The following is a 24,841-nucleotide window of genomic DNA, read 5'->3' on the forward strand; positions in this document are numbered from 1 at the left end:
AAGGAGAAGGCCATTTGGGTTGTTCGGTAGTGGAACTGGTCCTCCTGGGAGCAGATGCGGCGGAGGTGAAGGAATTGGGAATATGGGATGGCGTTTTTACAGGGGGCATGGTGGGAGGAGGTGTAATCTAGGTAGCTATGGGAGTCAGTCGGTTTGTAGTAAATGTCTGTGTTGAGTCGGTCACCCGAGATAGAAATGGAGAGGTCTAGGAAGGGGAAGGAGGAGTCTGAGATGATCCAGGTAAATTTGAGGTTGGGGTGGAAGGTGTTAGTAAACTGGATGAACTTTTCAACCTCGTGGGAGCATGAGGTAGCGCCAATACAATCACCGATGTAGCAGAGGAAAAGGTGGGAGGGTGGTGCCAGTGTAGCTGCGGAAGATGGACTGTTCCTCATATCCGATGAAGAGGCAGGTATAGCTGGGGCCCATGCAGGTGCCCATGGCTACTCCTTTGGTTTGGAGGATTGGAAGAAGAAGTTGTTAAGAGTGAGGACCAGTTCAGTCAGTTGAAGGAGGGTGTCAGTAGAAGGGTACTGGTTGGGTTGGCGGGAGAGGAAGAAGCGGAAGGCTTGGAGGCTTTCATGATGGGGAATGGAAGTGTACAGGGACTGGATGTCTATCGTGAAGATAAGGCATTGGGGGCCGTGGAAGTGAAAATCATGGAGGAGGTGGAGGGCGTGGGTGCTGTCCCGAATGTTGGTAAGGAGTTCTTGGACTAAGGGGGACAGGACAGTGTTGTGGTATGCAGAGGTGCGTTTGGTGGGGCAGGAGCAGGCTGAGACAATGGGTCGGCTGGGGCAGAAGGGTTTGTGGATTTTGGGCAGGAGGTAGAAACGAGCGGTGCGGGATTGTGGGACATTGAGGGTGGAGGCGGTGGATGGGAGATCCCCTGAGGTGATGAGGTTATGGATGGTCTGAGAGATGATGGTTTGGTGGTGGGAGGTGGGGTCATGGTCAAGGGGGCAGTAGGAGGAGGTGTCTGCGAGGTGGCGTCTAGCTTCAGCGGTGTAAAGATTGGTGCACCAAACTACGACCGTGCCTCCCTTGTCTGCCGGTTTGATGGTGAGGTTCAGGTTGGAGCGGAGGGAGTGGAGGGCTGCGCATTGTGAGGGTGAGAGGTTGGAGTGGGTGAGAGGGGTGGACAGGTTGAGGCAGTCAGTGTCACTGCGGCAGTTGGATATGAAGAGATCAAGGGCAGGTAAGAGGCCAGCACAAGGTGTCCAGGTGGATGGGGTGTGTTGGAGGCGGGGGAAGAGGTCGTCAGAGGGTGGATGAGAGTCCTGGTTGAAGAAGTAGGCGTGGAGACGAAGTAGGTGGAAGAAATGCTCGATGTCTAGCCGCATGTCGAACTCATTGATTCAGGAGCATAGGGGGATGAAGGTGAGGCCTCTGCTGAGGACTGATCGTTCATTCTCAGAGAGGGGGAGGTCTGGAGGGATGGCGAAAATACGGCAGGGCTGGGAGCTAGGACCTGGTGTAGGGCTGGAGCTAGGAGTGGGGGCGGAGTTAGGCATGGGGGCAGAGTTAGGCTTGGGGGCGGAGTTGGTCGTGGGGTCGGAGATCGACGTGGGGGCGGAGATCGACGTGGAGACGGAGATCGACGTGGAGACGGAGATCCATGTGGGGACGGAGAACCACGTAGGGACGGAGAACCACGTGGGGGCGGACATCGACGTCGGGACGGAGATCCATGTGGGGGCAGAGATCCATGTGGGGGCAGAGATCGACGTGGGGGCGGAGATCGACGTGGGGGCGGAGATCGACGTGGGGGCGGAGATCGACGTGGGGGCGGAGATCCATGTGGGGGCAGAGATCGACGTGGGGGCGGAGATCGACGTGGGGGCGGAGATCGACGTGGGGGCGGAGATCGACGTGGGGGCGGAGATCCATGTGGGGGCAGAGATCGACGTGGGGGCGGAGATCGACGTGGGGGCGGAGCTCGACGTGGGGACGGAGATCGACGTGGGGACGGAGATCGACGTGGGGACGGAGAACCACGTGGGGGCGGAGAACCACGTGGGGGCGGAGAACCTCGTGGGGGCGGAGAACCTCGTGGGGGCGGAGCTCGATGTCGGGACGGAGAACCACTTGGGGGCGGAGATCGACATCAGTACGGAGATCCATGTGGGGGCAGAGATCCACGTGGGAGTGGCGTAGCATGCGGTGTGGTCCTTGAGCAGGTGAGTGACGTACTGGGGGCGGACGTTGCTGTGGTGATGGCAGCTCTGAGGGCGGAAGTTGCAAACTGGGCAGAAACTACTCTGGTCCCGGTGGCTGTGGATCCTGCGGTGGCCGCGTATCTGTCAGCGATGGTCTTCCTGCCGATTGTGGAGGCGGTTGTCTGGGCAGCAATCACGGAGGCTACATGGTCGGTGGTGGCTGTTGTCCATGTGGCAGTGGGGGCAGAAGTGACGTCAACATTCACCGCAGCGGTGGTGGCTGCAGTGGCCGCTTGGCCAATGGTGCCTGAGCGGTTCCGGAGGTCACGAGAAGGTTCAGGAACGGTCGAGGATTCCGGAGTGTGGGGGTGAGTAAGTTTTTTGTACTTACTTTCTTTGATGTTTGATATGGCTAGGAAAAAATGTTTGTTCAGTGTATGAATTCTTCTGAGGATGAAGAACAGCAAAGGTGCTTTGCAGGTCTGGGACAGTGTTGTCCTGAGCTGGGGCAGGGCTGACTGCAGGGAGTGTAGGTAGTGGCGCATGGCTGTGAGTGTGGAGCGGAGGATCCGGAGGGAGGTCTGTTGCTGGAGGCTTCGGATTTGTTGCAGGTACCGGTTGTCCTGGTTGGGTCCAAATTGTGTTGGTCTGAATGTAGACCGGAGTCCATGCGTGGTCAGTCAGTTCCGTAGGCAGGTGCTGAGGAAGGAGATGTGGCTGTGGTAGCGAGTCTGTTTCAGGACATGGCTGAAGAGCTTCAGGGAAGAGGAGATGACCTGGGGGGGTGGGGGGTACAGTGAGAGAGGGACTCACTGAGATCCTTGTAGACGGAGGAGGAGAGCTTCTTCAAGGTAGGCATGCTTGCAAGAAGATTCGCAATAGGTTAAGATACACTAGGAGAAAGTGAGGACTGCAGATGCAGATGCTGGAGACCAGAGTCGAAAAATGTGGTGCTGGAAAAACACAGCAGGCCAGGCAGCATCCGAGGAGCAGGAGAATCGATGTTTCGGGCTTAAGCCCTTCTTCAGGAATGAGGCTGGTGTGCCAAGCAGACTGAGATAAAAGGTAGGGGGAAGGGAATTTGGGGGAGGGGCGCTGGGAATACGATAGGGTCCTCTCCTGCCGACCCAACCAGTACCCTTCCACTGACATCCTCTTTGACTGACTGAACTGGTCCTCACTCTTAACAACTTCTCCTTCCAATACTTCCTCCAAACCAAAGGAGTAGCCATGGGCACACGCATGGGCCCCAGCTATGCCTGTCTCTTCATCGGATATGAGGAACGGTCCATCTTCCGCAGCTACACTGGCACCACCACCACACCGCCGCACCCCCACCCCACCTTTTCCACCGCTACATCGATGATTGTAATGGCGCTACCTCGTGCTCCCACGAGGAGGTTGAACAGTTCATCCACTTTACTAACAGCTTCCACCCCGACCTCAAATTTACCTGGATTGTCTCAGACTCCTCCCTCCTCTTCCTAGACCTCTCCATTTCTATCTTGGGAGACCAACTCAATACAGCTCATTGCTCCTGCTCCTCGGATGCTGCCTGGCCTGCTGTGTTTTTCCAGCACCACATTTTTCAACGATTGAGGAATTTGGATCTGTGCTCAATCAAGTTTAGAAGGATGAGGGGGAATTTGATTGAAACTTACAGAACACTGAGAGCCTTCGACACTCTGGATGTGAAGATACTTACACTGAGAGAAGAGACTAGGACCCAAGAGAACAGCCTCAGAGTAATAGGATGATCTTTTAACACTGAGATGGGAGTAATTTCTTCAGCCAGAGGATGGTTAATCTGTGGAAATCATTGCTGTGAAGGCCAAGTCATTGAGGGCATTTAAAACATTGATATATAGGTTCCGGATTGAAAAGGGAATAAAGGATTACTGGGAGAATGGGGTTAAAAAACATATCAGCCATGATAGAATAGTGGAGCAGACTATGTGGGCTGAATGACCTAATTTTGCTCCTATACTTTATGGTTTTATTTCAAACAACAAAAGTTTAATCTCAAGAGTTTCCATGCAGTACTAATATGAATTCTAAATAGATATTATTAAGTCAAGTAGCTCTAATATTAATCCAAACATTAAAAAACTTGTGAACAAAAGTAATCTTTTATAAAGGTTGTTGCATTTTGGCATTATTTTATTATTAAGAGATGGTACTTGAAATTTAGTATAAAGGTTTGGAACATGGGTCAAAGATGTAGAGTTATAACTTTAAGTTTCCAAAATGAAGTATGCTGTCAAGGGAAAGCACCAAAGATAAAGTTAAGCATTTTCCAACAGACAGGTGAAATACTCTTACAGTGTTAACTTTTGCTCAGATAGGGCTAACAATAATATTTTTGTGCAGCCCCTTTTGGTTGGACAGCTGCATATTGCATGTAAGGAACAAGCTATATTTATGATAAACATGCAGGTTTTTAAAAAAAGATCAGTTTCACAGAAGTGTGGTGAAAAGGAAAGCATATTTTGAAATGGGAGACTGTACCATAAAATAAGAATTGTATGCTATTGTTCAGTTTTAACTATCGCAGTATAATAAATAAAGCTAAAATGTTCTACAACCATTGTATAAGGTAAATTTGATATTTCACAGTTGATTATGTGTTACATACTTACTAATATTTTTCCAGTGCATTGCTTAGATAATTCCAGATCTTCAATTTGTTTTCTGGTATGATATTTGCCATAGCAGCCCAATAAGCACTATCCTCAGAGCTATCCCTTTCCTTCACAGTGGACACTTTGGGTTGTGATTTTTCCCTGAGTAAAAAACATCTTGTTGAAAAATTCACCATCTTTGACTCACATCTTGCACAATTGAACATGGTCAAGTTATATCATGAACGTGAGTAACGTGGTGGACTCCTCACTGCCTTCTGAAATGATCTGTCGAGCCATTTCATTCAAGATAGTTAGGTATAGTCAACAAATGCTGGCTTCGCCAGCTATGCCCACATTCAATGAAAGAATGTTGAGGCAGACTGGGAAGGTGACCTACCATCAGTGTCACAGTGAGGCAGACTGGGAAGTGTGACCTACTGTCAGTGTCACAGTGAGGCAGACTGGGAAGGTGACCTACTGTCAGTGTCACAGTGAGGCAGACTGGGAAGTGTGACCAACCGTTAGTGTCACAGTGAGGCAGACTGGGAAGGTGACCTACCGTCAGTGTCACAGGAGGCAGACTGGGAAGATGACCTACCGTCAGTGTCACAGTGAGGCAGACTAGGAAGTGTCACCTACCGTCAGTGTCACAGTGAGGCAGACTGGGAAGTGTCACCTACCGTCAGTGTCACAGTGAGGCAGACTGGGAAGTGTGAGGTACCGTCAGTGTCACAGTGAGGCAGACTGGGAAGGTGACCTACCGTCAGTGTCACAGTGAGGCAGACTGGGAAGGTGACCTACTGTCAGTGTCACAGTGAGGCAGACTGGGAAGGTGACCTACCGTCAGTGTCACAGTGAGGCAGACTGGGAAGGTGACCTACCGTCAGTGTCACAGTGAGGCAGACTGGGAAGTGTGACCTACCATCAGTGTCACAGCAATGCAGAATGGGAAGTGTGACCTACCATCAGTGTCACAGCAAAGCAGAATGGGAAGTGTGACCTACCGGCAGTGTCACAGCAAAGCAAAATGGGAAGTGTCACCTACCGTCAGTGTCACAGCAAGGCAGAATGGGAAGTGTCACCTACCGTCAGTGTCACAGGAGGCAGACTGGAAAGTGTGACCTACCGGCAGTATCACAGCAAAGCAGAATGGGAAGTGTGACCTACCATCAGTGTCACAGCAATGCAGAATGGGAAGTGTGACCTACCGTCGGTGTCACAGCAAAGCAGAATGGGAAGTGTGACCTACCGTCAGTGTCACAGCAAAGCAGAATGGGAAGTGTCACCTACCGCCAGTGTCACAGCAAAGCAGAATGGGAAGTGTCACCTACCGTCAGTGTCACAGCAATGCAGAATGGGAAGTGTCACCTACCGTCAGTGTCACAGCAAGGCTGACTGAGAAGTGTCCCCTACTGTCAGTGTCACAGCAAAGCAGAATGGGAAGTGTGACCTACCGTCAGTGTCACAGCAAGGCTGACTGAGAAGTGTCCCCTACTGTCAGTGTCACAGCAAAGCAGAATGGGAAGTGTGACCTACCATCAGTGTCACAGCAAGGCTGACTGGGAAGTGTATCCTTTAGTATATTCCTACATGACAGAAAGTCTCTAAGTTCACTGGCTGGTATTGGAAAGGGAGGATTGGAAGGTAGGAAGATTAAACCAAACATCAAATGAAGACTTGACACAAACACTTGTTTATCAGACAGCAGCGGAGACTGGAGATTGTGCACCTGGTCAGCAGCAGTACAGCAAACCTTCACCAAATCCAGAGGCAAGCTCCTGAGGTGATGGCAGGATTCAAAAAGTAATGCTGGACAAGAGGAAGCTGCTGATTTGGAGAATAGCACTTATAATTCGCAAAGTCTTCAGTTTATCTTAATGAACTGATCATGAACTGATGTCAATTTGCAATTATGGCTACCAGCATTTAAAATTCCAAATAAAAATTAACCAAAATCTGTTTCTGTCCTTAAGTTGGTGTCATCAGTCTATAGTATTGAAAATTAACATGATTTTTAAAAAGTACATCCATTGATAACTTATTTCAGATAAAGGATTACTGAGCCATAGAGGCTGTGCAAATTTAATTTAGGCAGGACTACAGTCTAAAGTGTTTCCACTCTTCATCAGTACTTAGTGACTCAGTCTGGAAAGTGTGCATAAATGTGAAAGTTACTTCAGCCTCGACTATCATTGTCTTTGTTCCTTTCTGCACCAAGATTTACCACATTGGAAACATTGGCCACTTGTATAAGGTTTCAAAGGACTGGGTCCATGAAACTGAAGCCTGGCATAGATTATTGGTGCCAGAAAACAAAGGTGGAAAAAATAACTGAGAAAATGTCTTTAGTGACAAAAAAAAAGTGTTATCGAGTTCACAGATTTTAAAGGCTTGAAAAAAGTTACATACCTAGATTGCTGAACGTCTTCAAGGAAAAGTCTTAAAGTTTTGAGGATGTCATTAGGGTGAACAAGTTCTAAATGATGCTCAGCTTGCAGATCTGCACAAACATGAGCCTCTCGCTCATCAGTTTCAGTTACACAAACTTCTTCCTCTTCTGCTGGCACCATACCATGTTGTTGCATCTCTACACTAGCCACAAATTCTTCTTGTACTTCTTTATCAAGTCTCTTCAATAATACATCAGTCTCCTAAAAGCAACCAATATACACATTCATTGAAAGGAGAAAGCCATTGCTGCTGAACCTGAAATGTCAACATTTCGCCAAACAAAATCATATCCAATAAAGACAGAAACACTGGAAATACTGAAATAAAAGCAAAGTATTGCAGATGGTGGAAATCTGAAGTAAAAGCAGAAAGTACTGGAGAAACTCAGCAGGTCTGGCAGCATCTATGAAGAGAGAAACAGGAATTATTGGAAACACTTTGCAAATCTGAGTTCCAGAGAAGGAAACAAAGGTAACATCTCAGATTGATGACCCTTCATTTATGTTTCTCTCTCCTTTGATCCAGTCAGACCAGCATTTTATATGTTTAATTCAAATTTCCATTAACTACAGTACTTTACTGTTAGATTATTTTAAATTTATCAAAACTGTATGCTAAGAAATAGATACATGCTCTCAGGCTGACTGTGAAATCACACACATAAAACTCAAAACCAAAAAAGAACTTCCCTGCAATTTATTTTTATGACAATGCGACATTGCTTTTTTCTTATCTTTTATGGAATGTGGGCATTACTGACTGAGGCAGCATTTATTGCCCATCCCTAACTACCTGGACGATAAGTATGAGTCAATTACATTGTTGTAGGCATATTTGAGGCAGACCAGGCAAGGATAGCATATGTTCTTCCATTAAGGGCATTAGAATGCCCTGTGATGTCACATACATAGATTTACTCTAATTATCCCAATTCCTAAGCCTTCCCTTCATTCTGGGATGCCACATAAATGAGTTAACTCCTTAATGAGACAACAGCAGACATCCCATTGACACTAAGAGCTCAAAATGGCATAAACCATTATATAGGGGTTTTCCATCTCCAACTCTGGCTTCATTAAACAGTAATAGGTCACTTTTAGATTTTCAATTACTTTAGGTTTTTTAACAGCTACTCAGCAGATATTTCATTCATTTTAGTTTAAAAATATCAACTCTCAAACGAAAAGTTCCTAAAACATACTAATTATAAATGTATCCATAACATAATACTTTAAAAACTTATAGAATTAGTTTAATTTCAAGGTCCAGTATCATTAACACAGTAAATAGTAAAATTATTTTCTGAACTATTTACTACAGTACAAGGATTAATCATGTGGGTTGTGCTGGAAAAATCAAATGTGATACATTTGGTTCTGAGAGTCAAAATGGACTCAAAATGTTAACTCCAGATCTTTCTCCACTGATGTGGCCAGACCTGCCAAGCTTCTCCAGCATACTCTGTGTCAGTTATACATTCTGTGCTTTAGCAATGATACCACTAATATAAAAACTACTTGCAAAATGGTGTTGACCACATAATATATTCATTAAAATTTCAGCAGTTATTGACATAAAAAAGCAATGCATGACCTCTTATGTAGGTGTGATAGTTATAACTTCCTGTTTTATTGAAATATAATGTTTCAACTCTACCTCAATCTGCAACGGTTTGATTTCATTTCCACTTATTGCCCATTTCTGCTTTATCCCCATTTCATTCCAGCTGCTGCAAAAATCTTCAACCACAATTCAGTAATGCCAAGATTTAATTTCTCCAAATCAGTTTCATGTATTTCAACTGCATAAACTTCAACTCAACCAAAACTCTGGCATCTGCATATTTTGCTACACCATGTCCCAATTCCTCATGACTCTCCATTCATTTTCAAATTCCTCTACTGCCATGCCCCAATTTACATCTTTTAACATCTCCACTCCCTTCAGTTTTTCCACTATGGCATCTGACTCACTTTTCCCCATCACCTGCCTCAATTCTACTTTCTGATAATCCCTCGTGAAACATTCTGCCTGCAACACTTTACATTTTACATTCAAAAGCCTGCTTCATAGAATCATACAGTACAGAAAGAGGCTTTTTGACTCATCAGATCAGTACTGCCATAAATATACTACTACCTACACTCAACCCACTTTCCCACAGCGTTGAATGTTATGACACTTCAAGTGCTCATCCAAGTACTTTTTTAAAAAGATTGTGTGTTATCCTCCCAAGCAATGCATTCCAGTTTTCCACCACCCTCTGGGTGAAAAGGTTTTTTCCACTGAAATATTCCTAAATCGCCTGCTTTCACTTTGAGATTTTGCCCCTTAGTTGCTGACCCTTTAACTGAGGGGAACAGTTGCTTCCTATTCACCCTGTCTACACCCTTCAATCTTACATGCCTCTATCAGGACCACCCCAACCTTCTCTGCTTCAAAGAAAACAGCTCAAGCTTATCCAGCCTCTCTTCATTACTGAAATGTTCAATCCCAAGCAACATCCTGGTGAACCTCTTTTGCACCCCAATGTACTGACCTCAGTCAATTATATTTTCCATCTCTTGCAGAAGGCAGCACACCGTAAAAGGAAGCAGTGCAGAGCAGACAGCAAAGATGCCAGCAACCCTCAAGTCCAAGATGGCAGATGGCCCTCCACATCTTGGGGCCAACTGTAACAAAGCCCGTGGCATCCAGCATTATTCAACACATTCAAGAAACAGTTATATTTCTGCCTTTTACCCCTTCTGCATTTGCAACTCCCTTCAACACATCATCTCAAACGAGGAGCAAGATTCAGGTGTTTCATTGTGGTTCCCTTTGTTTCCCCCCAACCCCACATCCTTCAGCTCAATCCTCTTCTTTCTGATATTCTGCTTGCAGACACGTTTGCTATTGTCCAGCCAAGGGAGTCCAAGAAGAGCAGAAAGCAACAGTAAAGCTGTTATGAGGAAGCCCATCATTTAATCTTATAATCACAATCATCAGTGCAGATGCTGACATAGCACATACTTAAAAGATTAGGGTAGAGTTGGATTCAGGATAAAGTGAGTCATCTCACATAGGCTGAAGACACACCAGGGGTAAAGGATGTTTGATGGATTAGTTCACAGCAGGAGAAGTAGAAGACAGGACACTACAGAGCACTTAGATGAGAGCCTAAATGGGAATGGCATAAAGGAGAACACTTATGGGATATGCACATGAACCTGGCTGTCCTGTGACAGCCTCCTGACATTACCAAGGAGAAAAGAGGTGTCCGGTTTTGATTTGGCAGTACACTGTATAGAACTTACTCTCTCTGCAGTTTCTGTTCCATTCTGTTACCTGTCAGATCCAAGAGTCCTGCAACTGTCTTTAAAATCTCCAGCAGATATTTTACAATAGTAGTTACTCAAAATTTCCTTACCTGCAATTTGGGCAGCTGGTCCTTTTAATAAGGCTTTTGATACTGAACACTGAATTAGGTGCTAAACCAGTGGATTTGCATGTTTCAAATTTGGCATTTGGGCAGCCAGCAAACAGTGAGGATGTGCAATATGATAAGAGGACAAGTTCAGGAGCTACTGGCACGTGCAGATCAAGGATCAATACCTACCGCTGCTATAATTAACATAAGCTTAGGGTCACTTCCTGCCCATCCTAATTTTTTTTTGTTCACTCATGGGCACCACTGGCTGGGCTAGCATTTATTGCCCATCACTGGTTGCCCTTGAGAAGGTAGTCGTGAGCTACTGTCTAGAACCGGTACAATCCACACGATGCCCTACTTAAGATGATATAGCATAGCATATATTCCTAGGATATGAATCCAAATGCCAGAAGAGCTGCCCACATACTTTTATTACACCCTTCCATGGCTAAAAATATGGACAGTATATCACTAGAGAGAGCCTGGAGCACATTCTGTCTCATTCTTCAATAAGAAAGCTCACAAAAGCGAAAATTTATTCTCCAAATTGCGACTCTCAAAGGCTTTAAAAAGAAAGGAAAAATAAACATACATGTTTGTAGTCCTTCCATGATCAAAGGTCTTCCCATAGTGTTTTACAATCAAATAAGCTAATTATCAGTGAAGAAAGCGATTGCATCTTTCACAACTTTAGCACTTTTACAGCAAGTAATATACTTTTAAAGTCATTAAGGGAGTAGAACATAAAGGTCAGTGCCAGTCCAATCTAAGAATTTCACAGGGGCAGGCAAGCCTAGGCCTGCCTAATGCTGCCCTAATTAACAAAAACTCAAGGTCACTTCCGGCTCATCCTTAATTTTTTTTTAATCTATTCATGTGATGTGGGCATCGCTGGCTGCCAGAACTGCTGAGCTTTTCAAGCATTTTCCATTTTTTGTTTCTGAGTTACAGCATCTGCAGTTCTTTCGGTTTTCATTTTTTAATCCCATCCCTGGTTGCCCTTGGGAAGATGCGGGTGAGCTGCCTTCTTGAACTTGTACCATCCACCTGCTGTGGGTTGACCCACAATGCCATTTGGGAGGGAATTCCAGGATATTGATCCAGCAACAGGAAAGAAAGGGTGATATATTTCCAAGTCAAGATGGTGAATGGCTTGGAGGGGTCCTTGCAAGTTGTGATGTTCCCATATATCTGCTGCCATTGTCATTCTTGATTATGGTCTAGAAAGTGCTGTCTAAGGATCTTTGGTGAATTTCTGCAGTGCATCTTGTAGATAGTAGATATGTTCGAGGTCTTATAAACAGCAGGTGAAGATCTGGCGATCTTTTTGGTGTAGACTGAGGGATAAATATTGGCAAGGACATCAAGAGAACACCCTTGGTCTTCATTGGTAACATGGTATATTTTAAGTTCACAGATATCTTGGTTTGACATTTCCTTCAAAAGATGGCACCTGTGGCAGTGTAGCAATTCCTCAGGGCTGCACAGCAATACTATCAAGTGTCTGGAGTGGATCTTTATTTTCAACTTTCTAATTGGGAGACAAAAGTGCCATGGCTGATGCATGCCAAGGATGCATGCCAACTTAAAAGAAAATCAAGTTGGAAATACAGGCTGAGACTAGAAATAAAAGCACTCAGGTGAGGATACAAATCTTGTTCCACTGGTTCAGAATACAACACAAAGACTTCGCAAATTCTCATTCATATTTAGATGGATAACTGTCAAACCTTTTTGGGCAATTTTCCAATTTATGTTAAAATCAAATTTACTCAGAAGAGAAGCAATACCAGCTTCCAGTACTATATTAATCCAGTTTAAAATGTAGGCATATTGTATTGTATGGAAAATTATAGACCAATTAGCCTAACCTCGGTTGTTGGTAAAATTCTAGAATCCATCATTAAGGATGAGGTTTCTAAATTCTTAGAAGAGCAGAGTCTGATTAGAACAAGTCAACATGGATTTAGTAAGGGGAGGTCATGCCTGACAAACCTGTTGGTATTCTTTGAAGAGGTGACAAGTAGGTTAGACCAGGGAAACCCAGTGGATGTGGTCTATCTAGACTTCCAAAAAGCCTTTGATAAGATGCCACACGGGAGGCTGCTGAGCAAGGTGAGGGCCCATGGTGTTCGAGGTGAGCTACTGGGATGGATTGAGGATTGGCTGTCTGACAGAAGGCAGAGAGTTGGGATAAAAGGTTCAGAATTCAGAACAGAAATGCGGAGACATTTCTTCAGCCAGAGAGTGTTGGGCCTGTGGAATTCATTGCCGCAGAGTGCAGTGGAGGCTGGGACGCTAAATGTCTTCAAGGCAGAGATTGATAGATTATTGTTGTCTCGAGGAATTAAGGGCTACGGGGAGAATGCGGGTAAGTGGAGTTGAAATGCCCATCTGCTATGATTGAATGGCGGAGTGGGCCAAATGGCCTTACTTCCACTCCTATGTCTTATGATCTTATATCATTTCACAAAATCAACAAACTTACAGTTGATTACAACATCCATCCAACCAAAAAAAGTATACACTTCTTCCAAATGAACTTACATTTCTGTAAGAGGAGACATCTGCATATTGACATTCAAACCCAAGTTTAAAAGGCTTTAATTATTCTAAAATTCTAAAATAAATTGCTCAGCAATGCAATACCAAAGTATCTCTTTCAAAGTGCAATGATGACTGTAAGTCAAAATTAAAAATCACCACACCAGGTTACAATCCAACAGGTTTAATTGGAGGTACTAGCTTTTGGAGCACTGGTCCTTCATCAGGAGCAGCAGTCCGAAAGCTAGTACTTCCAAACAAACCTATTGGACTATAACCTGATGTTGTGTGATTTTTAACTTTGTCTACCCCAGTCCAACACCGGCACCTCATCATCGTAAGTCAAAAGCGCACTTAAATTTGTTTCTGAAGTCAATGTGTCTTACCTTATCTAATTCATGTTTAGAAGATTTACAATGCTTTATGAAGAACTCTGTCAACTTGATGATATCATCTTCATTCTCTAATCCTAAAGCCTACATAAAATAAAAAAATAAACAAAATTTCTATTTTACAGTTAGATATGTCCTATAGTAGATCCACCTCTCAGAAAAAAAGTAATTTATGTAGTCTCCATTGGAATGACCATCAGATAGCCTTGAGAGAGCACAATTTAAATTTATAAGGTTCTAAGTCAATCAAGTATTCACTTCTTTCTCGACCCAGATCATTTTCTTCATGTATGATGACACATGTAAGGACCAAAGTCATTATTGTATTAACTGTGGGTCTCCTCTTGAGTAAATCTTAGAATTATGGTCAGACAGTTATGAAAACCATACCTGGGAACAGAAATAAAGGGGTTTTTTTTCCATGTTAATTCAGAAAATTACGAATTACACATGAATTTTTATTGATCCTTTTCCGTTGACTACACATCATGGCCTATCACAGCATTTCTTCTTTGCTATTAAGAACATGTTCTGTATGAAAATAGCAAACATTAAATACGTGAATTAGTGACATCTCAACTACCTAAATAGAACTTTTCCTTGGAATTGAATTCTGTTATGAATTTTTAAAAAATATCTTTTTATTTAAAAAGGTCAGTGTTACTAGATATTTTAATATAAAGTACATGCTATTCATTTACAATTATCAATGACCAACTGGAGTTTACAATTTAGAAGTGTGGGTTTTATCATTTATGCAGGAAAAGGGCCCAAACATATACCAATGTAGAAACTCCTACCACTACTTTTGGAATAATAGTTTATACTCTTCATAATGGAATGTGAGAATTTATGCATGTTGTAGAGCTTTATCAACCCAATAATAAAACAATTAACTTGCACTGCACTTCATCATAGTGATCAGTCATGTCGCAGCAAATTCAGCACATGTTGCCAGTTTTCGACCAAATTGTTTGATGAGACAAGAGAAAGAAGATTTATTTTTTCCACTTTAGTATTCAAAGAATTATACAGCACAGAAGAGGGTCACTTGCTCTGTTGATTCTTTGAAAGTCAACACAATTAATTTTTAAAGCTCTCCCAATCTTTTCTCTTCAAATATTTATCAAATTTTATTTTGAACACCATTATTTAATGTCCTTCTATCATTCTTTCAGGTACTGCACTCCAGTTCATAACAGTTCATTGAATAAAACATGGTCCTTCTGTCAACTCTTCTTACTTTACCTTAAATCTGTGCCTCTGCTTGCTTAACATTTACATAACTGAAAACAGCTTCACCTGATTTACTCCATTAAATCACAGTGACTGCACAAACATCTCATTTTAACCTTCCTACTTAATGAATAACCCCAATATTTTCTGAATCTCAATGTAATTTACCATTCATCCCAAGTGCTATTCTAACAAATATCCTTTATACGCCTTGTAGGACCCTGACATGCTTCCTAAAGTATGAAAACCAGAACGGAGCACAGTTCTCCTGTTGGAGCCAAAGCAGGTTCGGGACAACTTGTTTTTTTAATTTTGTTTTTATAAAGTTAAGGATCTTACACATTTCTGAAAGAATTTTCTCAATGTGTCCTGTTGCATTTAAAGATTCATACATCCCACATTCCCTTGGTTTCTGCGCGCCTTGTTAGCATTGCCTCCCCCATTTTTCTGAACAAAATGAATTAATCAAACATAATAACAACAGCCAAAATAGGCAGCAAATATTTGCAGTATTAGTCGTCAGGGATTGTCACAAATGGATCTAAGTGAAATAGTGGAAAATATTAAGATGAATGCTGCACCTGCAATTGTACCTGGCCATGTGGTTATGTTTCTTTAAAGTGCACATTTATACCGTCATACCACTGTAATTAAAGGGCTTCTATTTCAAGATACCGATTATATTTATACTATTTAGTTTCATTAAGTACTAAAAACGTATTTGTACAAATCAAACACAGAATCTAAAGGTTACAAGGAAATGTTCTCATGAAAATCTGTAGCTCTTACAGCAAAAATGGCATCCAGTTTTATTAACGATTGTTCATCCTTCTTGAGGGGAGCAAGAATTTTAAGAAGCTTGCTTTCAATCAGAAAACCCTGTCAAAAGAGGAAAATATTGGTTTATGCTCTAAATATTATATACATAGGAATTCTATGGAAATAAATATATCCCACAGGGAATTTACCCACTGTCTTGTGACTGCTACAAGGATTCATTGCATTTTCTTTTTCCTTTTGAAGTAACGTACCAACAGACTGGCACTTATAGTTGAAAAAAAATCAATTTATTCTATCTTAATCAAAGTTATTTATCACTAGTGAGTTTTGAGAAGATGTGTAGCTCAGGTTGAGATTCTAAATGTAAATTTGGTCACTGAGCTGGAAGGTTCATTTTCAGACATTTCATCACCATACTAGATAACATCAACAGTGAGCCTTCGGATGAAGCACTGGTGGTGTGGCCCGCTTTCTATTTATGTGTTTAGGGCTCCTTGGGTTGGTGATGTCATTTCCTGGGGTAACTTGATTTATTGTGGTGATGTCATTTTCTGTTCTTTTTCTCAGGGGGTGGTAAATGGGACCCAAGTTAATGTGTTTGTTGATAGAGTTCCGGTTGGAATGCCATGCTTCTAGGAATTCTCGGGCCTGTCTCTGTTTGTCTTGTCCTAGGATGGATGTGTTGTTCCAGCTGAAGTGGTGTTCTTCCTCATCTGTATATAAGGATACTAATGAGAGTGGGTCATGTCTTTTTATGGCTAGTTGATGTTCATTTATCCTGGTGGTTAGTTTTCTGCCTGTTTGTCCAATGTAGTGTTTGTTACAGTCCTTGCAAGGTATTTTGTAAATGACATTAGTTCTGCTTGTTGTCTGTATAGGGTCTTTCAAGTGCAGTAGCTGCTGTTTTAGTGTGTTGTTGGGTTTGTGGGCTACCATGATGCCAAGAGGTCTGAGTAGTCTGGCAGCCATTTCCGAGATGTCTTTGATGTAGGGAAGAGTGGCTAGGGTTTTTGGGTGTGTTTTGTCTGCTTGTTTGGGTTTGTTGCTGAGAAATCGGCGGACTGTGTTCATTGGATACCAGTATTTTTTAATACACTGCTCTTCGTAGTTCCTCGTAGTTGCTCTACTACAACATCTAGGAATGACAGTTTGTTGTTGTTTTCCTCCTCTGTAGTGAATTTTATCCCAGTAAGGGTATTACTGATGGTCTTGAAGGTTTCCTCTAATTTGTTGCGTTTAGTGATGACAAAGGTGTCATCCATGTAGCTGAGTTTGGGTCCGCTTTGTCATCACTGAACGAAACAAATTAGAGGAAACCTTCAAGACCAACAATACTACCCTTACGGGCATACAAAAAACCTTTCTGGCATAAAATTCACTAAAGAGGAGGAAAACAACAATAAACTGCCAATCCTAGATGTCACAGTAGAGCTGAGGAACTTCAAACTAGAATCGACAGGCAAACAACACATCTGGACCAAATACTGAACTACAGAACCAATCATCCCAACACGCACAAACAAAGCTGCAATAGAACATTATTTCAATGAGCCACTACACACTGCAGCACAGAAGAACTAAAAAGAGCAGAGGAAAATCACCTATACAGTGTATTCAAAAAGTACTGGTTTCTCTCAGTGCTCTTAAGCAAGAAAATGTAATTTTAACTTCCTCGAAGGCCAACTAACATAGAACAAATAGCCAACTAAAGACATGGTAACTAATTTGATCTAGGGCATGGATGGTATATATGGTCATGGTCATCTTCCAGCACAATGTCTTTAGTTGCACACCAAATGGTGAAAGCGCATTTTCGATTGAACATAACCTGCACCAGAAATTCCAAAATCTTTTGCAGTGGTTTGGCTGATTTTCAGGTGAATTGCACTGGAAATATTGAGACACAAAATTCCACTCCATTGTACATATACACATCACCTATATGCACAGCAATTATTTTGTGTGCAATGCACACTGGAGTTTGATTACAGAGTAGAGGAGCACATTGAATTGAATAATGTTGGACATTTTGGAGGTTGAACGGAGAGTCTTTGACACAATTACATCTTATTGAACGAAATGCTGTTTTTGAGAATAAGAAAAGTACTTACAGACTCATCACACAAGACTTCTAGTAATGTTTTGACAGTCGACAATGAGATATTTCCAGGTGTTCCACCACATAACTCCAATGCTTTTTCCTCACTAGCTGAATAACAAATGTTTTGGAAAAGAGCATTCCACCATGATGATTCCTGGACTGTATCTATTTCTGTTCCATTGTCCAAATCTCTTTCCCTTTTTCTTGCTGAAACAAGTTTAAACTCTGTTAAAGTTCACATTTTACCAACATCAAAATATATTCAATTGGTGCAATGAAGAAATGAATTGGAGCATCAAGATACAGAAGTAAATTGGAGAGATGCTGGATTGATATTGTTCCATCACGATGATGATTTTCAGATATGAGGAAAAATATTCCAGGGGCATGACGGCTGAATTGAGACCTCCAGGAAAGAAAAGGATAGAAAATCAGACAGAATAAAAATTATACAGAAATTTGAAAACAGACTCGCCATTCCAGCTGATTTTCAAGAGGACACATAGGGATGGGCAATAAAAGAGACCTTTTATCAGCAATGCTCAAATCCAAAGAATGAATGAAAATAATTTATCACCAGATTTCTAATAGTGGAATATTCCAAATCACAACTTGACTGACAAAATTCATAATATGACATTCGCAATAAATGAAACAAATTAAGTTATTCTAATTTCAGCAATCAATCAATATATTTAAAATTATCTTGGTTATTTACAAATGACTAGTTACCATTCAAAGATTACTGAGTCCCATGCCCTCTTATTTTCCTGCACAGCTCTTAAGCACATTAAAGAATCCCTACCTCCAAGAATAACTTCTTCTGCCAGCTGAGCAGCTGTTCTTTTCTTCTTAGCCTTGCATACAATTGGCCCAACATTGTTCATAAAACACAGATCTGGACTTGTCCAACTCAAGCCCAATTGTTGCTCATGAATTATTCGGTCAACATCCAGGGCCTTTCTGACTAATTCCTTTGCTTCTTTCTCATTCATTAACCAAACACCTTCAAATTTTTTTGCATCAATTGCAGCAAAATGTCTGGTAAAACAATAGATAAAATGCTGAACTTACCAACACTTCAATCAAGCATTTATCTTTTTTATCAAAAATAAAAATTAAACAGCATAGAAAGTTTTTGTTAGCAGTCTAGGAGATGAGAGTAAAAATGCCTTCCAGTCTCTAACTTTATTTGCATTTTCAGTTTATACTTGCATAATTCTGGGTTCATATAAAAAATTACTGGACTTGCTTGTTTCAAAATATACATACTTGTCAGCATTTTACACTGTGTATAATTCAGTTCTAAATCTGAAACAAAAACAGAATTTGTTGGCTGAACGCAGCAGATCTGGCAGCATCAGTGGGGAATAAGCAAAGCTAACATTTCAATTCCAGTGACTCCATCAGAATATGTGACTATCAGAACATTTAAGCACCTGCCAATGCAGTATCTATGCACCTGAAAATGCACAAGGGGCTGCCTTCTGGCACTACAGAGGATGGAAAGGCTTGTTAGCCACCATTTCCATCACCTCCATGACCAGACACATATTCCCTTCCCCTCCCATGTCAGTATTCCTCAGAGACTGTCCCTCTGGGACACTCTGGTCCACTGCTCCTCCATTTCCACAATGGGCGGCACGGTAGCTCAGTGGTTAGCACTGCTGCCTCACAGCACTTGGGACCCAGGTTCAATTCCTGCTTCGGGCAACTGTCTGTGTGGAGTTTGCACATTCTCCCGGTGTCTGCGTGGGTTTCCTCCAGGTGCTCAGGTTTCCTCCCATAGTCCAAAGATGTGCAAGTTAGGTGAATTGGCTACGCTAAATTGCCCATAATGTCCAGGGACGTATAGGGTTAGGTACATTAGTCAGGGAAATATAAGGTAGGGGAATGGGTCTGGGTGAGTTACTCTTCAGAGGGTCAGTGTGGACTTGTTGAGCCGAAGGGTCTGTTTCCACACTGTAGGGAATCTAATCTAATCTCACAATCCCAGTTTCCCATACAATACAGGTGTAACACCTGCCCATTTACTTCCTCACCATCCAAGTCCTAGATATACTTTCAAGCTGAAGCAGTGATGTACTTGAACTTCATTTAATCTAATTTACTGCATTCACTGTTCACGGTGTGGTCTCCTGTCCACTGGGGAGACTGCTTTGCGGAACACCTATGTTCTCCACAAAAATAACCCTGAGCTCCCAGATGCCTGCCACATTAATATATCACCATGTTCCCTGGCCAACATTTCTGTCACAGTCCTGCTCCAGTGAGCGTCAACACAAGCTCGAAAAACAACATTTCATTTCCCGCTTGGGGGTCCTGCCGCCACTAAGACTCAAGAGTAAGTTCAATAACTCCTCAGCCACTACTGTAAGCCATTATGGGGAGGAATATGAGAGGAAGGGGAATGAAATGTGGAATGTGACCAATACAACCACCAGTGATACAGACTTGCATTGAGAGAGAAAGAAACAGGTCTGGGTGGCTTCTAAGTATGATGCTAAACCTTCCATCCCAGAAAGCTTCAGGAGAAATAGGAACACAGGGTGACAATGTAGAGGAATGAGATAATCATAGAAATTTTCAAATAAGAATAATGCCCATGAAGGGGAACTATATTTACAATAATAGCTAAAACAGAAGTTAAAGAGAGCATTGGGAGGCCAAACATTCAGTAGAAATTAGTTTGGGGGAGTAGAAGTTGAGTCCCATGCATGATGTAAGTTTAGATAGGGGAAGAGGAAGATAGGGAAGAAACTTGAGAAAACTTTGGGCAAAAGAGAAATAAAACTAACAGAGGTAATTGAACAGAGATCTCATTTGTGGGAGATGAAAAATTCAATCATCTCCAGATACCTGTTAGACAATGGGGCTGGAAGAATAAAGACAAAAAACAGCTTAAGGAAGTGATTTATGAAAGAGGAGTCTGGGGTAATCTAAGCCTATTAAGATTAGTCCAAATTGGTGAACCATTTTGCCATTAGAGGTGCAGCCTAGCTAGGCTTGACATGGTTAAACTCTATCTGACTTATGCCCGAAACGTCGAATCTCCTGTTCCTTAGATGCTGTCTGACCTGCTGCGTTTTTCCAGCAACACATTTTCAGCTCTATCTGACTTTGGACAGCTAAGGCAGTTGTGTTCCAGACACAAGCAATCCTTGAACCTGAGAACGGAACAACTGTGATCTTCCAAGAGATAGGATGAGAAAAAGTGAATACTTTGCTGTGAGCAAGGCCACTGAGAGACAATAACTATAAAGGAACTGAGAGGAAAATCAAGCCAACAACCAGGCAGTACACAATTTGAGTACATGCTTATAAATTATCCGTTTTTCTTACCACACACAGATGTGGTAAAAAGTGAGTTTAAAAGCTGAGGAAATTTGGCTAGTTAACAATAGGAATGTGCACTGAGAGGTACCCTTAGCAATAATATACACAATAATAAATTTGTATTAAGATTCAAAAACCTCATTTTCTTCTGTAGGTCTTTATACAATTCTACCGTCCGCTTATACTGGTCACTTAGATTCTGATTCTCTTCGCGATACATTTTCTCCTGTTTAGCCAATCTTCCCACCAACCTGTTCAGAATGTCATGTAACCTGTGAAGCAATGCGTATGAGACACCTTTTTAGTTAGAGGCGTCATCTGAAAATTTTGCAATTACAAACCCATTGGACCATCAACTGCATGCCAATAACACTTTCTACTTCAGAGCCCTTGCCATCTCAAAGACCCGCAGATCAGACTTCGAATTGTTTGCAGCCATATTTATTACTTAACTGTTATGTGTGTAATTTTGGCTCAGTGGCAAAGCTCTGGCTTTGTGGTTTACATTAGTGATTTCTTTTCAGTCATTTCAGACAAAGCAAAGCAATTTTCTAAAACAATTGTTTGAAAATTCTGCCCACATCCTACTGAAATACCAAACAACAAACATTGTGTATTTTGCTTTTACTAACAGAAAATGTGTTTTCTCAATATTTTAGTGAAATACAGTAGTCACCCGCCCCGTATCCATGGGGGATACGTTCCAAGACATACCGCGGAAGCCCAAAACCACGGATAGGAGCAAACTCATTTATTTAAATGGGAAACTTCTCTTCCTAGCAGCCCCCTGGTCTCTGGTTCTGGAACGTTACCTGTAACATGCTTGGACCGCAGTAAACCATGGGTAACTGAAACCACGGAAAACAATTCCGCGGATACAGCAGTTGCCCTGTACTCAAATATTTCTACAAGATATTATCTTTCCCAACTTTAACTCATTAACCATCTAGGAAAATAGAACCAGTCTGACTCAAGATTGGAATACAGAGACTCTAACCTTACACCATTAATGCATTGTCTGAGCTGAGATGTCACCTTTCTTTGATAAAACCTTAAGTTATCTAGGGAACGTGCTTGAAAGTAGTTCTGGGATTTACATGTTAATGAATTGAAACCTGCTACCCATTCTAAAAGATGAAATACTTAACAGCAATCTAGGTTTGTTCAATATATCACATTAGCTGTATGACACTGTGATCCTTCTCCACTAGCTACCTGATGAAGGAGCAGCACTCCGAAAGCTTGTACTTTCAAGTTATAGTCCACTGTCGGACTATAACTTGGTGTGGTGTGATTTGTAACTTTGTCCATCCCAGTCCAACACTGGCACCTCCACATCATGGCATCCAGGAAAAGAAATTAAACTTATAGCTTTGCGATCCTGCTGGTCTGTACAGCTAAACGCCATATAAAAGCAACTCATTTATCTTTGCCAGGAGATAAGCAGTAAGAAGGGAGAAAAGTGAGGAATGACTAACTACAGCCTCGCTTGTATACTGCAGAGTAAAATGTTTTGGGAAGCAACATTTAGTATGCTATCTCAGGTAGCATTAGAGAGAAAAAAAATACAATCATCAACTCGATCAGTGTGCCTGTTGAGTTCTGAAAATGTAATTTAACTAAAAACTGTGGTCTTCCATTCAATTAATTATTTCATTGTGGTGGAGGTGAGGAGAGAAAAAAAGAGACACTGATTCCTCCTAAGATTTCAGGATAAACTAATGTGGTCCATCACAACAGTTATAACAACAAGACAACAAAAAAGACCGCACAAATTTAATGCAACGATTATCTAAATGTACTTCTTTATCAAATCGCCTTGTTTCTCCTTTAACCAAATTCAGAATTAGGTGTCATAAACATAAGATTGTCAATATTAAGGCCAAAAGGAATTTAAGAGAACTATCTTTACTTAAAGTGGATTGAATATGGAATTTGCTGGTCGTATGAAGTAGCCAAGGCAAAAAACATCGATGCATTTAAGGAGAAGCTAGATAAGCATATGTCAGAGAAAAGAATTGAATATATGTGTAAGATGAGATGAAGTGAGGTGTGAGTGGGCTCAAATGCAGGATAATACCAGTTGTATTATACCAAATACCAGGATAATACCAAATGGGATTCTGTGCTGTAAAATGTGATGTGATTTAAATTACCTGGTAATCTTCCTTTTCTGTTGCGATTTTGTGACTGTGTTCTCTTCATCACGTTTCTTCAACACCTGGAAGTTGTACTCAAGTTTTTCTTGGTTTAGTTGGTATACAGCTTTCATCTGTTCTAGCTGCTGCTCTAGAATCTAAATAAATAATCAAAGGTTTTAAATGATGCCATTTGGTCATTTCGTTAATATAGAAACAGTTGTTAACTTGGTTTAATTTTCATTGTTGATAATGTTGTCACAAGTAAATTTAGTACCAACGTTGTATCGGAGAAAACAATGCACACTTCAAAATCATTTAACATACAATCAAAATGTTGATTGATACTCAACATTCATTTCCTCAGCGAGTTTTGAGAAGATCTGCAGTTCAGGTTGAGGTCCTGGACATAAGTTTGCTCGCTGAGCTGGAAGGTTCTTTTTCAGACGCTTCGTTACCATACTAGGTAACATCACAATGGGCCTCCGGTGAAGCATTGGTGGTATGGCCTGCTTTTTATTTGTGTGTTTAGGTTTCCTTGGATTAGTGATGTCATTTCTTGTTCTTTTCTTCAGGGGGTGGTAAATGGGATCCAAAGCTTCGTCCAGAGACATGCGCAAGAATTCCAAGAAGCATGGCATTCCAACCGGAACATTGACTTGGATCCCATTTATCAACCCCTGAGGAAAGTGAACAGGAAATGACGTTGCCAACCCAAGGAAATCTAAACACATAAATAGAAAGCGGGCCAGACCACCAGTGCTTCACCTAAGGCTCACTGATAATGTAACCTAGTATGGTGACGAAATATCTGAAAATGAATCTTCCAGCTCAGCAAGCAAACTTATATCCATTTATCTCGTCAGTTTGCTTTCATTAATGGCCACCAGTCTTTCACCCATCGCATGTCACTTAAGGGACAAGGCAAGATTTGAAGAGGGGAATCTGTAACAGCATATCTCGGTTTTTTCAAAGTTGAACCGATACTATGTATGAAAATTTGCAACACTATCCAAACAGGGACGGAGCCAAAATATTAACTTATCGTGCTCAGTTTCTGACTAACCTGCTCAGCATTTCCAGAGACAGAGGTTAGCAAAATGGTACCAAGGATACAGGAATTCAGTTACATAGAGACTAGAGATGCTGGAATTTCCTTAGAGCTGAGAGGATTAAGGGAGATTTAATAGAAGGTTTATAATTATTAAGAGTTTCAATGAGAGTGATTAGGTAGAAATTAATTTCACTGACAAAAGAATTGGTAACCAGAGAACACAGATTTATTGGCAATTGGCAAAAAAAGATCCTGGGATTTTGAATTCACTGCCTGAAAGGGTGATGGAGTCAGATTAAGAACTAATTTTTAAAAGGAATATATAGAAACTTGAAATAGAATAAATTTCAGGCCGATAAGAAATGAACAGGTGAGTGGAACCAATCAACTGTTCTTTCAATGAGCTGGCACAAGCAGCTAAATAGTCTATTGTACTGTCGTATTAATCAATGTTCTGTTTGCAAAAAGGTAGAATTAAACAAAGAAATAACTTATTTTTGCATTAATCCTATATGTTGTCAATTAGTGGGGAAGGCTTATTAATTAAGCATTATCAAACATTTCCAATGTTCATGGACATAAATAAATGATATAATTATCTAACGTATTATGTC

General features: G+C 41.7%; 1 protein-coding gene across 3 annotated transcripts in view; it reads right to left on the reverse strand.

The window, feature by feature from the left end:
• The window catches only part of drc1 (dynein regulatory complex subunit 1 homolog (Chlamydomonas)), an 89,671-nt gene that overhangs the window by 27,271 nt on the left and 37,559 nt on the right, over positions 1–24,841 (reverse strand). For 2 of the 3 annotated variants that reach the window (XM_072562824.1, XM_072562819.1), the window contains exons 8-15: positions 23,192–23,331; positions 21,173–21,307; positions 18,505–18,740; positions 17,710–17,906; positions 15,608–15,697; positions 13,577–13,666; positions 7,193–7,434; positions 4,799–4,942 (exon numbers count right to left, since the gene is read on the reverse strand). In XM_072562824.1, the coding sequence (XP_072418925.1) occupies positions 4,799–4,942; positions 7,193–7,434; positions 13,577–13,666; positions 15,608–15,697; positions 17,710–17,906; positions 18,505–18,740; positions 21,173–21,307; positions 23,192–23,331 (1,274 nt within the window). Of the gene's footprint in view, positions 1–4,794; positions 4,943–7,192; positions 7,435–13,576; positions 13,667–15,607; positions 15,698–17,709; positions 17,907–18,504; positions 18,741–21,172; positions 21,308–23,191; positions 23,332–24,841 lie in introns of all 3 variants that reach the window. The other variant, XM_072562833.1, reaches the window with a different exon arrangement.

The sequence above is a fragment of the Chiloscyllium punctatum genome, chromosome 3 (assembly GCF_047496795.1).
Source record: "Chiloscyllium punctatum isolate Juve2018m chromosome 3, sChiPun1.3, whole genome shotgun sequence".
Taxonomy (NCBI): Eukaryota; Metazoa; Chordata; class Chondrichthyes; order Orectolobiformes; family Hemiscylliidae; genus Chiloscyllium; species Chiloscyllium punctatum.